This window comes from Prunus mume, linkage group LG1 (assembly GCF_029339155.1).
Source record: "Prunus mume cultivar Tortuosa linkage group LG1, ASM2933915v1, whole genome shotgun sequence".
NCBI classification, from domain to species: Eukaryota; Viridiplantae; Streptophyta; class Magnoliopsida; order Rosales; family Rosaceae; genus Prunus; species Prunus mume.
Window position 1 is genome coordinate 22,277,230 of NC_142698.1, and position 13,676 is coordinate 22,290,905.

The 13,676-nt window shown below is 38.9% G+C and overlaps 2 protein-coding genes, 1 long non-coding RNA gene and 2 pseudogenes across 3 annotated transcripts in view; 2 read left to right on the forward strand and 3 right to left on the reverse strand.

The window, feature by feature from the left end:
* LOC103318924 (mediator of RNA polymerase II transcription subunit 15a) overlaps positions 1–219 on the reverse strand; it is a 28,203-nt gene extending 27,984 nt beyond the window's left edge. Inside the window, exon 1 of the mRNA XM_089045532.1 lies at positions 74–219. The gene's annotated coding sequence lies outside the window, so the exon portion shown is untranslated. The remainder of the gene's footprint in view (positions 1–73) is intronic.
* A 2,866-nt stretch (positions 220–3,085) lies between these two features.
* LOC103330684 (uncharacterized) lies at positions 3,086–5,643 on the forward strand (annotated as a pseudogene).
* A 3,196-nt stretch (positions 5,644–8,839) lies between these two features.
* On the forward strand, positions 8,840–9,441 carry LOC148921317 (uncharacterized; annotated as a pseudogene).
* An 813-nt stretch (positions 9,442–10,254) lies between these two features.
* On the reverse strand, positions 10,255–10,942 carry LOC148921318 (uncharacterized). The gene is made up of 3 exons (XR_016123219.1): positions 10,799–10,942; positions 10,566–10,708; positions 10,255–10,485 (listed from the first exon to the last, which is right to left on the reverse strand). It is a non-coding gene; the product is annotated as an uncharacterized LOC148921318 (long non-coding RNA).
* Positions 10,943–11,058: 116 nt separating this feature from the next.
* LOC148921319 (uncharacterized) lies at positions 11,059–12,497 on the reverse strand. The gene is made up of 4 exons (XM_089048611.1): positions 11,738–12,497; positions 11,527–11,611; positions 11,323–11,418; positions 11,059–11,238 (listed from the first exon to the last, which is right to left on the reverse strand). The coding sequence occupies exons 1-4, from the start codon at positions 12,010–12,012 to the stop codon at positions 11,059–11,061; spliced, it is 636 nt and encodes a 211-aa protein (XP_088904737.1). The 5' UTR covers positions 12,013–12,497.
* Between the last annotated feature and the right edge of the window lie 1,179 nt (positions 12,498–13,676).

Below are 13,676 nucleotides of genomic sequence, written 5' to 3' on the forward strand. Positions count from 1 at the left end.
GGTACGATCTAACATCAGGAACAAATCAACCTAACAATTAGATAATGAAATGAACTAAGCTTAGAGTTCTTACCTTTTGGCAGAGTGAGAAAGGTTTGGCAACTTGAAGATGAAGAACACTGTCGCTTACCCACTTAAGTTGCAGGAAGTTTCCCTCATTTCACTATCTCGTTGTGCTCAAAATTCAAAAAGAAGACTTGCCGTCGATTTACGCAGACTTGCATCCGATTCCAAGTTCTATATCTTTTATATATACGAGAACGTGAAATATTAATTAAATAAGAATAATATGATAAATTTATATTTTTTTATAATAAAAAATTAAAATAAAAAGAAAAATTAGATAATAAATTATATTTTTATGGAATACAACTACTTATTATTTTATTTTATTCTAAAATAAATTTAAATTTTTTTAAAAAAAGCTTATCTCAAGCGTGGAAGCGCGTACAAAGAAATTAATGATAAACTATACCAAAACTATATATAATCATATAAAAGATGTCACGTCATCTGCATATTGTCACTTTTTGAGGATAAATTTTTCATTTTTCCAGAAAATAAAAAATAAAAAGAATAAAAAGTTTACTTTTGGAACTATAAAAAAGTATTAAAAATTTAGAAATTTTTTTTAAAAAATTCAAGCAAGAATTCTTTTTTTTGTCAGAAGGTAATGCTTTTTCATAATCGCATATAGACATTAACATCTTCAGCGAGGATGTTAAAAAGCCCCCACACACCCACTAGAACATCCACTGCTTGCTTCCTTGTGATCATATTGACGAGGACCTGTGTCCATTAAGTGATCGCCATTTTAAGAAGCGCTCTGCTTGTAAATTGAGGGTTCTCTTCCATCAGCTGTAATGATCAATTCAAACTTTTAATTTAAGAAATTTCGAATATTTTATGTTTACATTATAGCCGGGCGGCTAAACTAATATTTGAAAATATTTTAAAGCGTATAGCCGGTCGGCTATACTAAATAGTATCGCCGGGCAGCTATACTATTTTAAATATGTTCAAATATTTAATTGGTATAGCCGTGTTTAACTATCGAATATATTTAAAGAGTATAGCCTAGCGAATTGCAGCAGCAGGTATGTTGCCATTTAATTAATGTTCAATTTTAATTATATTTTGTATATTTCTTATTTAGTCCCTGCTTGGTGTTTTTAAAATCTTTGGTTGGTACCTTATTTACAGATTTTCTATGAAAGAATCGATAGAGGCTGATATGTCAAAATCTTTGGTTGGTACCTTTTTTTAAATCTTTGGTTGGTACCTTATTTAGTCCCTTGAAGATGCTCTAGCATCTCCAATCAATATGTCAAAATCTTAACTTTCATGTTAGTCAATGGAGAAATTTCTTAAATTAAACATTTGAATTGAAAAGGAAGGTTTAAGCTGTGCAAAATCTTAACTTTGATTGCTTTTTTTGTAATTTAAGTTTTGTTGCTTTGCTGGTTAGAGTTGATGGAAGAGAACACTCAATCAGCATGGCGCTTCTGAAATTGGAGAGCACTCAATGGACACAGGCGAGATGTACACTGACGATGATGATGATGAGAGCCCCTCTGAAGATGGAGAACCCTCCATTGACGCAGACGAGATATTATGACAGCCCTTCTACAAATGGAGAGCCCTCAATGAGCCCTTCTGGAGATGGAAGAGCCGACTGCAGCCAGATTCAAGGCAAAGAATTGTCAACAAGTAGTGTTTTCAAAGGTATAGCAATATTCGAATATATTTCAAAAACTATTTTAATATATTCTAATATATAGCCAAATTTTAAAAAGTATCGCCGCGTGGCTATACGTTTTAAATAATAGAATATATGTTTTAAGAGTATAGCCGACCGGCTATACTGTTTAAATATTTCAATATATTTTAAACAGTATAGCCGAACGGCTATACTATTAAAAATTATATTGTATTTAAACAATATAGCCGCGCGGCTATACTATTAAAAATTATATTGTATTTAAACAATATAGCCGCGCGGCTATACTATCAGATGGCTAGACTAAGTCGAATATTCGAATATATTTTAAATGTTAATACATCCGAATATTTTAAGAGTATAGCCGAGCGGCTATACTCTTTAAATATAGGGAAATGACCCTCACTACCACCCCTTTGTTAATATTAACTAAAAATACCACCCATTCCCAATTTTTGTAAAACTATCACCTATAAATATAACATTATTGACCACTTATTGCAAGTTCATAACTTTTGGTCTCTCTCAGCTCTGTCTCTCTCTCGCTCTCTCTCTCTCTGTGGCACAGCTCTGTTTCTCTTTGCTATAGGTCTATCGCAGCTCTCTCTCTCTTGGCTCTCTCTCTCTGTAGCACAACTCTCTGTCTTTGTCTTTGCTCTCTTTCTCATACCGCAGCTCTTTCTCTCTCTAGCTTCGTTATGTCTCTTTCTCCCCATATTCGGTCTTGCTCTCTGTTTGGAATCGCGAACCCCTCCCTTTAGGTATGTCTTCTGAATAGTGGTTGCAACCGTGAAGCAGAGTGGATTGCCGACCTCGAAAAGGTAAGGTTGATGGTTATTTTCTTTTAATATCAGTGGGATTATGTGAAATGGGTTACATTTTGATTGTTTGGGTCTGTGTGAAATTGGTTTTGGCTTTAATTGCTTTGGGTTAGGTTTTGTTGAATATCCATGCTCATTCATCTGGGTTTGTACCAATTGCACTTAGATTGGTGTGGATATGTGAATCTTGAAAGTTGGGATTTTCCATTTGATGTAGTAGATCTGTATAGTGTGATTCTGATGTGTTACACCAGTGTTCCTCTTATTTTACTTGTCGTATTGTCGTTCTATTCTGTTATATTCTGTTATATTGCTGTTATATTGTATGGTTATTGTAGTTATATTGCTGTTATATTGTATGGTTATTGTGGTTATATTGCTGTTATATTGCTGTTATATTGCTGTTATATTGTATGGTTATTGTAGTTATATTGCTGTTATATTGTATGGTTATTGTGGTTATATTGCTGTTATATTGCTGTTATATTGCTGTTATATTGTTGTTATATTGTGTTAATGAACTGTTGTTTTGTCATGGTCAGACATGGAGACAATTGTTATTCTCGTGTGCTACAATGGAAAATGGGTCACCTCGAAGAAGATGTGCAAATACGAAGGGTGACTCAAAAGGCTTAATAGTTCCACGGACCATCAAATTTGCTGAACTGTTGGACCGTGTGCATCAGATTGGCAATACAAACAGCAGGGAAGACAAGGTTTGCTTAAAATTCTCAGTTTTGGTGGCCTCGAATGAGTGGAAGCACATAAAGATTGAGGATGATGATGATGTCAATTTTTTTATGAAGTACAATTCTGAGGTAACACCTTCAAAACTAGCTCCCTTACTCGTGAGTATAGAAGATAAAGGACTCAGAAATGATGTAGTTGATAGTATGCATATCACGACAAATAGTAGTCGGATGGGTCGTTCTTCAGTTGCCATTGTTGAAAGCAATGAAGTAAGTTGGAATAATACAAATGGCAATGATGTGGGAGGTGAAGTAGGGACAGATTTTATGGATATGATTGATTTTAGCGAGGTGGAGGACATGCATGGTGGTGATAATGGTACTGAAAGAAATGAAGTGTCAGTGTACTCTGCCCCTCCTATTTTGGGCTGCTTGAACACATCTGCCCAACTGCCAATAATGCGTTTAGGAGGAGAATCTGAACCCATTCGTGAACATTATTGGAATCAAATAGGTGAACAGAACCGGTACAATGAAGCCGGTGTAAATGATGGGGAAGCATATTTGGATAGCGGGTGTTCGCGAAGTGATTGGAATCCGAAAATTACAGTGGGGCAAATTTTCTCTAGTAAGAAAGCATTGTTGACGGAGTTACAGTTGACGGCAATAAGAGGCCATTTCGAATTTAAGGTGCAATTCTCCTGCACAAAGAGGTTGCTTGTGGTTTGTTGTCAACGTCCATGCCCATGGCGGGTCCGAGCATCGAGATTTGGAGAATACAGCTTCATGATTGTGAGGTGTACAACTGTCCATGAATGTGATTTGAGGTTCATAAGTGACAACCATCGTCAAGCAACCGCAGCACTTGTAGCCACTTCATGTAAAAGGAAGTTGAAGGATTCTCGGACAATATACACACCAAGTGACATTATGAGAGATGTGAAACACAACTTTGGTTTGAGAATCCATTATTCGAAAGCTTGGAAAGCAAGGGAGTTAGCTCTATTGTCCATTAGAGGATCAGCGGAGGAGGCATATTATATTCTTCCAGCTTATTGCTATGAATTGGAGCGTATGAATCCCGGCACAAAAACACACATCCAAACTGATGAGAACAATCACTTTGTGTATTTATTTATGGCGGTTGGCGCATGTATTAGAGGGTTTTGTTCTTCCATGCGCCCAGTGATAGCTGTGGATGCCACTCATTTAAAATCCAAGTACAAGGGTGTTATGTTTGTAGCAAATGCATTCGATGGTAATCGAAATATATATCCTCTTGCTTTTGGGATCGGGGATTTGGAGACGGATGCATCATGGCATTGGTTTTTCACTAAACTTCATGAAGCCATTGGTGAGTGTCCCAATCTTGTTATTATTTCTGATCGAAATGTTAGCATACAGAATGTGTGGAACAAAGTTTTTCCAACTGCGCAACATGGCATATGCTTTTATCATATGAAGGGGAACATGAAACGCACTTGCAAGTTGAAAAGCGTGATCAATACTTATGCACTTTGAGCGGTGCGAAATCTTATTCCATTGCTGAATTTGATTGTCATTTTCGCAAGATCAAGCGAAAGGAACATGTTGCTCAATATCTTGAAGAGGCAGGGTTACATAAGTGGTCTAGAGCTCACATGGATGGACGCCGCTACAATGTAATGACAACAAATATTGGAGTCAATCAACTCAGTCCTTAGGTTTGCAAGGACGCTGCCAGTGGTTCATTTGATAGGGGAAATTATGAATCTCCTTGTCAAATGGTTCACCGAACGTCGTGAGTTGGCTTTGAAGTGCACAACAACATTGTGCCCCAATTTTGGAGAGAAGAAGTTGAGGAACAGGTTGGAGGATGCTGCAAGGATGAATGTGGTTAAACTGAATAATGCACAGTTTCATGTTTTGGACGGTCATATGGATGGCCTCGTAGATTTGACGAACAACACTTGCAGTTGTAGAAAGTTTCAGCTTGAGCAGCTTCCTTGCAAGCATGTAGTTGCAGTTTGCCGCTTCTTGAAAGTAAATGTATACTCAAAGGCTTCTCGGTATTACACTCGAAAAACCTGGATGGATGCTTATTCGGATAGCATCTACCCGATACAGCCTCACGGAATGTGGGATATTCCTGAAGATGTTCGAAGTCGAGTTGTCTGCCTCCCATTGCAAGGGTCATGCCAGGCAGACGAAAGAAGATAAGAATTCCCTCGCAAGGAGAGGGCACCATTAGAAGAAAGTGCTCAAGGTGTGGTTCCGCAGGCCACAATAAAAGCACCTGTAAAAACACTATTCCAGTGCGCAATGTATCTTAGACAATATGATTTCTGTTGCTTTGGTAGGTCATGTCAACTTTACTTTTATTTGTGGTGGGTTTCGTGTTATGTTCAATGGGAATTCTTTTACATTTGCATAATGTGGGTTTTGCTCTGACATCTGTATTTGCGTCAGATTGCCATTCTATTGTACATATATTGCACTGGTATTGCTTCCATATTGCTATTAAAATTTGAGTGCGAAATTAAAGGGCCTGGAATGTAATTCCAAATGGATCCAAAACATTCAAGTTGTTTGAATTCCTTTATGACACAGTTACTGTGATACTCGACTATACCTTCTGTTGTGATTACAAATTCGGCCGATGCATAGGCCACATGTGGGCCAAATACAAGGTGAAATGTCCTATGTGTTTGACTACATATCGTTGTTGAAGGAGCATTACGAATGTTAACCCCAATACATTGCTCATGTCCAATGGATAATTTAGGGGTTGAAAGAGGAAGGAGCATGAGGTTTTGGGGTGTCATGTTTCTGTAATTTAGGGGATGTGATGGTGCTACAAGGCATGCATTATATATATAGAGTTCATTTTGAAGGTCTGTAATTGTTTGGGGGTGGTGGAAACCCACCTAATCCGGGCACGGGATATTGGATTGTACGAGGAGAATACGGTCAGGTGAGCGACTTCTAAAATCAATGGTTTTGTTCGAAAGGGCTGGAAACTCGGGTTGCGCCAAGGTTTTTTGGGCATGACCGAAAAAGTTGGGCATACAAGATGCGGCCTCACACTCGAATGGCGGCCTGAATTGGAAGGCTGCAGGCGGTGGAAGGCTGCAAGGGTGTGATGAATATGCGGCGGGTGTGATGAATAGGCAGGGCAGTGGAGGAGTTCGTGGCAGGCTGGAAGACCGCATGGCGAGTGGAGGAGTTCGTGGCCGGGCAGTGGAAAGACCGCGGGGTGGAGGAGTTCGTCGCCGGGCAGAATTTTAAGGGATGTATAATTCATCCTTTTTCCAGGTTGTAATTACTTTTATTTTTTGTATTTTTGTATTTTTTTGGACCAAATAATTTAAAAACATTCTGATGACTACGTACTGTAATATGATCATATTGTAACCCTATCACTACTCTATTGCACTCTTATTGACATAATATTGCCATTATACGCATGTTTATTGTATAGTTATTGCTGCTATATCGCCACTCAACTGGACACCGATAAATCTGTATACGCACAAAAACAAAAAGAGGCATCATCATTCCATAAAATACTATTTCCAAACTTACATAATACAACAACATTCGACCAAAAAAACATAATACAACAACAGGCCACCCCATCGTTACATAATACAAAAAGAGGCGACCTCATAGTTCCATTTCCCTGCTATTGACAAATTTGAAGTTGCATACTCTTCAACTGCGGCGACCACGACCCATGAAATTCATGACCCCGCCACATCATGTTGTCCCGATTTCCTGCCGGATCCACTATTTTTGCAAACTTACGAAATAGTTCGAATCCGCTTTCCACGTCTTGTTGCTTCAACTTGGCCATTTCTTCTGATTCCTTGAATACCATAATTGCAGTGGCAGGGGCAATTTCAATTTTTCCTTTAATTGCCTTTATATGTAGGAGATGCATGCGGGCATGATAACGAGAGCGAATTGTGCGGTTTTTTATGACACCCCATCTAGCTTGGCCCTCCACAATTTTTGAAACTATATGCATGGAGATTTTTCCAAAACATTGTATTGCCTCGACATTGCTGCATGCCATGGACCAAGTCTGCAGTGAGTGAATTGGGTGACTTGCCTTCTGTTTCACTCTTCCCTCCTTCAGTAATTGAAATCGTTTGGTTTGGTGTGAGGTTATGGTCCATGGTCTTCGATATTTATTGTAGGCTGGTGTACGACTGAATTGGAAATAAAGGGGTCTAAATGCGATGGGAGGGAAATCCGTGGGGAAGGTAATGGCTGCAGTTAATGTGATGGAAGTGTTCATTTCAAACAGCTAGGTTGATTAATATAGGCAGCCTTTAATGACCTGGAGTAACTGAGAGAGTTATTGGCGGGAGGAATGAGGGGGAGTAATTGGCGGGAGGAATGAGGGGGAGTAATTGGCGGGAGGGATTGGCGGGAGTCTTAGGCGGGATAGTATTGGGCGGGAGTTATTACCCAGTTCACTGTATGACTTTTTCTAATATATTTCTATTTTGGATGTTCCGAACTTGGTAATTTTCCCATTATGTAATTCAAATAAGGGATTTGCCTATTTGGCTAATTGACCAACTCATTCAAATTGACCAATATGGTTATTGTCTTATTTCTCATTTCAGCAATCTCAATTCGTTTCCATGTTTCCATTTTTCATATTTTCCTATTTTCCATGTGTCATCCAATTTTTCATTATTTGTGCCTATTTTTCCTATTTCCCATTTTCGTATTTTGCAATTTCCCAAGTTTCCTTTTATACTATTTCCAGCTTTCCAATCTTTTCAATGTTCCTATTTTCCCATTATGTAATTAAAATAAGTTGCCTACTTTGCCTAATTGAGAAAGTAAATACAATTGTCCAATATGGTAATTGTTTTATTTCCCATTTCCACAATTTCAATTCGTTTCCAATTTACCTATTTTCCACGTGTCCCTGTTTCCTATTTCCATTTATCCAATTTTCTGTTTTTGTCCAATGATCCAATTTGCTTTTTTCCAATTGCCCTATTTGCTAAGTTTCCTTTTTTTCCTATTTCCAATTTTCCAATTTGCTAACTTTCCTTTTGTTCGATTTCCAATTTTGCTATTTTCAAAGTTGCCTTATTTCCTAATTTCCAATTATCCAGTTATCCAATAGTCCAATAGTCCAATTATCCAATTTTAAATTTTCCAATTTGCGAATTTGCCTATTTTCCAAGTGTCCTTTTTTCCTATTTCCTATATCGATTTTTCGAATTTTCATGTTTTCAGAGTTTCCTTTTTTGCCTTTTTCCTATTTTCCAAGTTTCCTTTTGTTCAATTTCCAATTTTCCAATTTTCGAAGGGTCTTTAGTTTCCAATGACCCAATTTTTGAAGTGTCCTTTTATTGTTGTTAATGTAATGCTCTACTGCTGTGAATTACACCCAACGAGTTAATGGTCTACTTTGCAATCCCATCAATTGAATGCACCACCTACATACCGAATGTACTTCATATCAATTCCTACATATAACTCAACCTTCCTATCAATAATTGCAACTTAGCCAACTTCTTCAACCTCAGAAAGGTAATGAGTCGTACTCAAATGCAAACATTCAGTCGCCAGGTGTGAATTGTCCCCATCAATAGTTCAAGATGTCGGATGTACGCCCTCCAAACGAGCATGGCAGTTACCCGGGGGACCAGCCATGGCATGTGCCATTCCCATCTCCACCTCCGACTCCCAATCATGATCCCACTTCATCTGGAAGTGAGGCTGAGAGCAAGTGATCCGCTTGACAAAATCTCAGCCGTCAAGCACGACCTCCAATATTTGTCTAAGGCAACAGATTGGTGGGAGACTAAATGTGATATTCATGGCCAAGTTATGGGAAATTTGGCCAACAAGCTGAACAAAGCATATGCTCGAGAAGTGAAGCAAACTTTAAAAGCAAACAGTCGGAGCAAAGAGTTAGAGTCGTTGAAGTTGAAATTGGAAGAGATAAAGAAAAATGCCGTCGAAAAATTCACCAAATCTGAAGAATTTAACCATGAAATGGTTGAATGTTTCAACAACGGCTTCGAAATGTTTCGAGATTATGCGTCGGTCATTTCACCAGACTACAATTGGAGTGAAATTGATGTACCTGGTGTCCTGGCAGGTGTTGAATATGGGTGCTGAGGGAATGGCTCATCATAGCCTCGTGCATGCAGCGAGGAGAAAGCACAAAGACATTGATCTTTTCATGGACCTGTAGTAAGGGTAAGTGCTGCTGCAGTTCATCTCACCCGAGTACATGGATGTTTTGGTGCCTTCGTTTTTCCTTCGCGGAATAGGATTGTTAAGGTTCGGAGGCGATTTGGTTTGCATCTATCAAATGTAGTCGTACTTTTTGATGTGTGTGTATTCTATGTAGATTGACTTCATATTGCTGTTATATTGCGTGTATATTGCTTAATATTGCCTTGGTATTGTATACATATTGTATGTATATTGCTTAATATTGCCTTCGTATTGTATACATTTTGTATGTATATTGCTTTATATTGTATTGGTATTGCATACATATTGCATGTATATTGCCACCATATGAGAAGTATATTGTGATCATATGCCACATCACACACTTGAAAGCAAATACCCCTCATGTTTTCTTATGCCAATGCAAGCTGAATACAGGTTGGTTCTGTAGCTCATAATGAATGAGCAAGCAAAACAGGAATAAACACAAATCCATACATTTTTTCAGCAACAAGACATAAGCTCCTACATAAATAAACTAACTCATAAAAACCCTAGTGGACAAAATGCATAACAACAATTTAAAACGCATACACAAATAACACACAATTTCCATGTTTTGCGAGTTCCACTAGCAACGCAGAGTAAAAAGTAAGAAAACTGCGGAAGTATTACGATCAAGTCAGAGAATGAACCATTCTTAAGCATCCATACACAGGAACTAAAAAAAGCATCCAAAACCAGCAACTATAAAAGCATCCATTAACACCAACTATAACAGCATCCATAAAGAGCAACTACAAAAGCATCCATAAAGAGCAACTACAAAAGCATCCATAAACAGCAACAATATTTACATATGGAGGTGTCCAAAATAGTTAACCTTCAAAATCGAAACAGTGTGTGTGCCATGTAAGGCAATTAGCCACTGCTTCTAGATTGTACAATATTACACCTCGCAATACTAACAAAACCAACTAGCTATGGCAAAAAGGTAGGATTACAAGCGAAAGTAGGGCCAGCAAAGCTTCCACGTCTACATCTTCATACAAAGGAGTTCCTAACATAAATAATGAGCAAAGTGAATTAACCAGTCATAAGTCGTCACTGAGGTCAATTGACAAACATTAAGAAATTGACCTCATAAATATGCCTCCCCCCTTAAACCCTCTATTGCAAGCTTCAGTCGGTAATATTTGATCTTCGACGGGTCAATTTTATGCACCGAAAGCCCAGCACTGAGATGCTCGATGAATTGAACGGTCATGATTCCGCAAGACGTACTGTGAGGCCAATAAGTTGGAAAATGACAACTGCATTTATATAAAAATTTGAAAAAATTAACTAAAATGAACTACATTCACAATTCTTACCCATCTCGTTGTTGTGGCACACCTCCAATGATGCAAACTGAGAATGGCGTAAAGCTCGACATCTGCAGCCCCTTTTGCTTCACCTCTTCAACCTCTGATTCTTCATAAAACTTCATATTGTAGAGCACGCGTGCAAGCGTATCGCTAACAGATTGCGAAGTGTAACCACCAAGGTTTGGTATATTCAACATAGGAGTCATACAGTTGCAGTTTGTCGGACGAAATCAATTTCGATTGCAACCCAATGGGACTCTCGAAGATTATATGGAAAATAGACTTTGCGGACTTTTTTCCAAGATTGGGCATAGCCGTGTTGCCACGTACCATTCACAAAGTGATGTACATTCTTCAGCTTGTTGGTGAAGGTCATCTGGTGTTGGACGCACTGCCTTCTTCGATCCACGTGTCTTGCCACTCGCTTTTAACGGCTCTAGGAATTGCTGCAGACGTTGAAATGAAACCATATTACACAATGACAACCAAAAGCAAATGAAGCAGTGAATGTAACATGGTAAAAAGTGTACCTGCAAGGCATAATCTGCCGTTGTCCAGTCGGTTCCAAATAGCAACGGATGAGAGAGTTGCCGTTTGCGGATAAGAAAGGTTGCCATTTCCAGGTGCTGAAAGTTGACATATAATATGAGCACATTTTCAGACAATTGTACACTTACAAAAGGAGAGAAAACAATTGAATTATCATAAAAAAGAAGAGATGTGTGTATTTTTACCCTTGAGCTAATCCATGCCGTTTCATCGATGAGTTTATAGAAAAAATCAGCGCCCACGGAAAATGCTTCAAGCTGCACCTGCACACTACAAAAGGCAAACTTGCAACCGTTACGTTTGGGACTGATCTCATCATTCGACTTCGGTAATGACAAATATTCAGATGCATATTAATACGGCTTGGATTGGATTTCGAAGGTCAAGAATCCGAACCTGATATCATTTTTCCACGCAGTGCAAAATTCTATTACTGCCTTCACATCTTCAATGGGCAGCGGTTTTGATGGATCAAAAGATGGCGGGGTTGCAGGCGCATCCGACACAGTCATTGTCCTCTTCTTCCTCAAAGGATCAGTAAATGGACTTAACAATGTCTGGGCCGGGCGCTTCTGTCTACACCCTTTACCTTCCACTTCTTTTTTTTCAACACTTAAACTACCTTCTTCATCAGCAGCCATACTAATTGTAGGTATACTTGGAGGATTCATCGGAGCTGCCGATGGCACACTGTCAGCTCTTTTCCAATCTTCTAACAAAACATAAGTCTTTGGCAGATTTCGTCACACCCGGCCACATCTTCCGGGGTCGGCAGCTTCTCGGATTGTGCATGCGCAGCTGCTTCATGCACTTGTAAGTCAGGAACTAGAGTGACCATGGCTGCGGAAGGTTCGGCCCATCACTGGGGACTTGTGTTTCCATTGCTGCCGGTTTTGTAGGCGGACTGACATTGTCATGTAATGGCGACAAGTCATTGTCGCCTCCTTCCTTCATACGAGGAGTACCCAGGTCCTCACGTCCTTCCCAAGCTTCTTTCACCCCACCATCTTGTTTTCGCAGCTGCTCTATCTCCACCTTAAAATAATGCTCCATTGCAGCAAGTGTGTTGCGGAAATCCTCGACACACTTGTTATTTCTTTCAACTTTGGATGACTCATTCCGTACAGTTTCTTCCAACTCAGCCACTCTGTTGCGAAGGGCTCGATTTGAACTGGAAACTTTGGCGAAGTCATCCTTCATCCTTTGAAAGTCACGCTTCAAAGTGCGTAACTCAGTGGACGCCATTTGACCCTGCATTCAGTTGGAATGCAAGTGTTACAATATTGGAATAAAATATATCCGAACAAAACAACAGCTAATTTCCTATTGTATTATGACATATATCTTGGAAAATAGGTAATGCTTGCCTTAGAAGACGACGGAAGGCTTGCAGTTTCTTCAATGTCCTCATCTTTTTCTTCTACTGAGGCAGACGTGTTGGTTTTGTGTTCGCGTCATCGCCAAACAATGAACAAGTTCTTCTGTTGTCAACACTGTCACCCCAAGTCCAATACGGCTGCCGCTTCTCAATTACAGATGGCCGAATAAGTTGCACATCAACCTGCAATTTACGCAGACAATAGACATATCAGAAACTGATTATATTAGATTTTCATATGCCTAAGATTATCATTACAAACTGAACTAACCTCACGGTTCTCGAATACTTGGCTCATTAGCTCAAAAAAACGCGGCCAAGTGTTGCTCCTCCAATGTAGTATACGAGGGATGTAGGCATTATGTTCGTGCACCACCAAATGTAGTGCAGCCAACGCTGGAAATACCTCGTAAGCCCAAATCTGGTATGAGGAAGAAAAGCCTTAGAGATCACATGCTATAACCTTAAATAGGGAATGAAAAGCCAAGAATACAATAAAGATAAATAATTAGCATGTATTAATTGCAGTCTAAACCTTGCCGTATGATTGACAAAAGTTAAAAGAAATACAGCCATCTAGAGATGCAGAGGCTAAAAGTGGTTCGGGCCACATTAGTCATTAGTCTGTTAGAATTCTCAGTTTGTATATGTATTTTCAGATTAGGAAGAGATGTATTTTCTGGAGATTTTAGCTACAGACAATGAAGAGAAATGAGGAAGGCACTGTTGTATTGAATTCTTACAATCTGCAGCTTACATAGTGTGTCTGACAGAGAGAGAAATGTGATTCTCTTCTAACAGAATTACAACTGTCACCCTATTAGGTGCTTACACGTGTCATACCAAATCTAAGCTACTGAATCCACCTAGACTATGATCTAATGGTTCTCATTACATCATTTAAAATAGACAGAACAGAAAATAGAAAATGACTTCTGCTCTAAGAAATCAGGCACA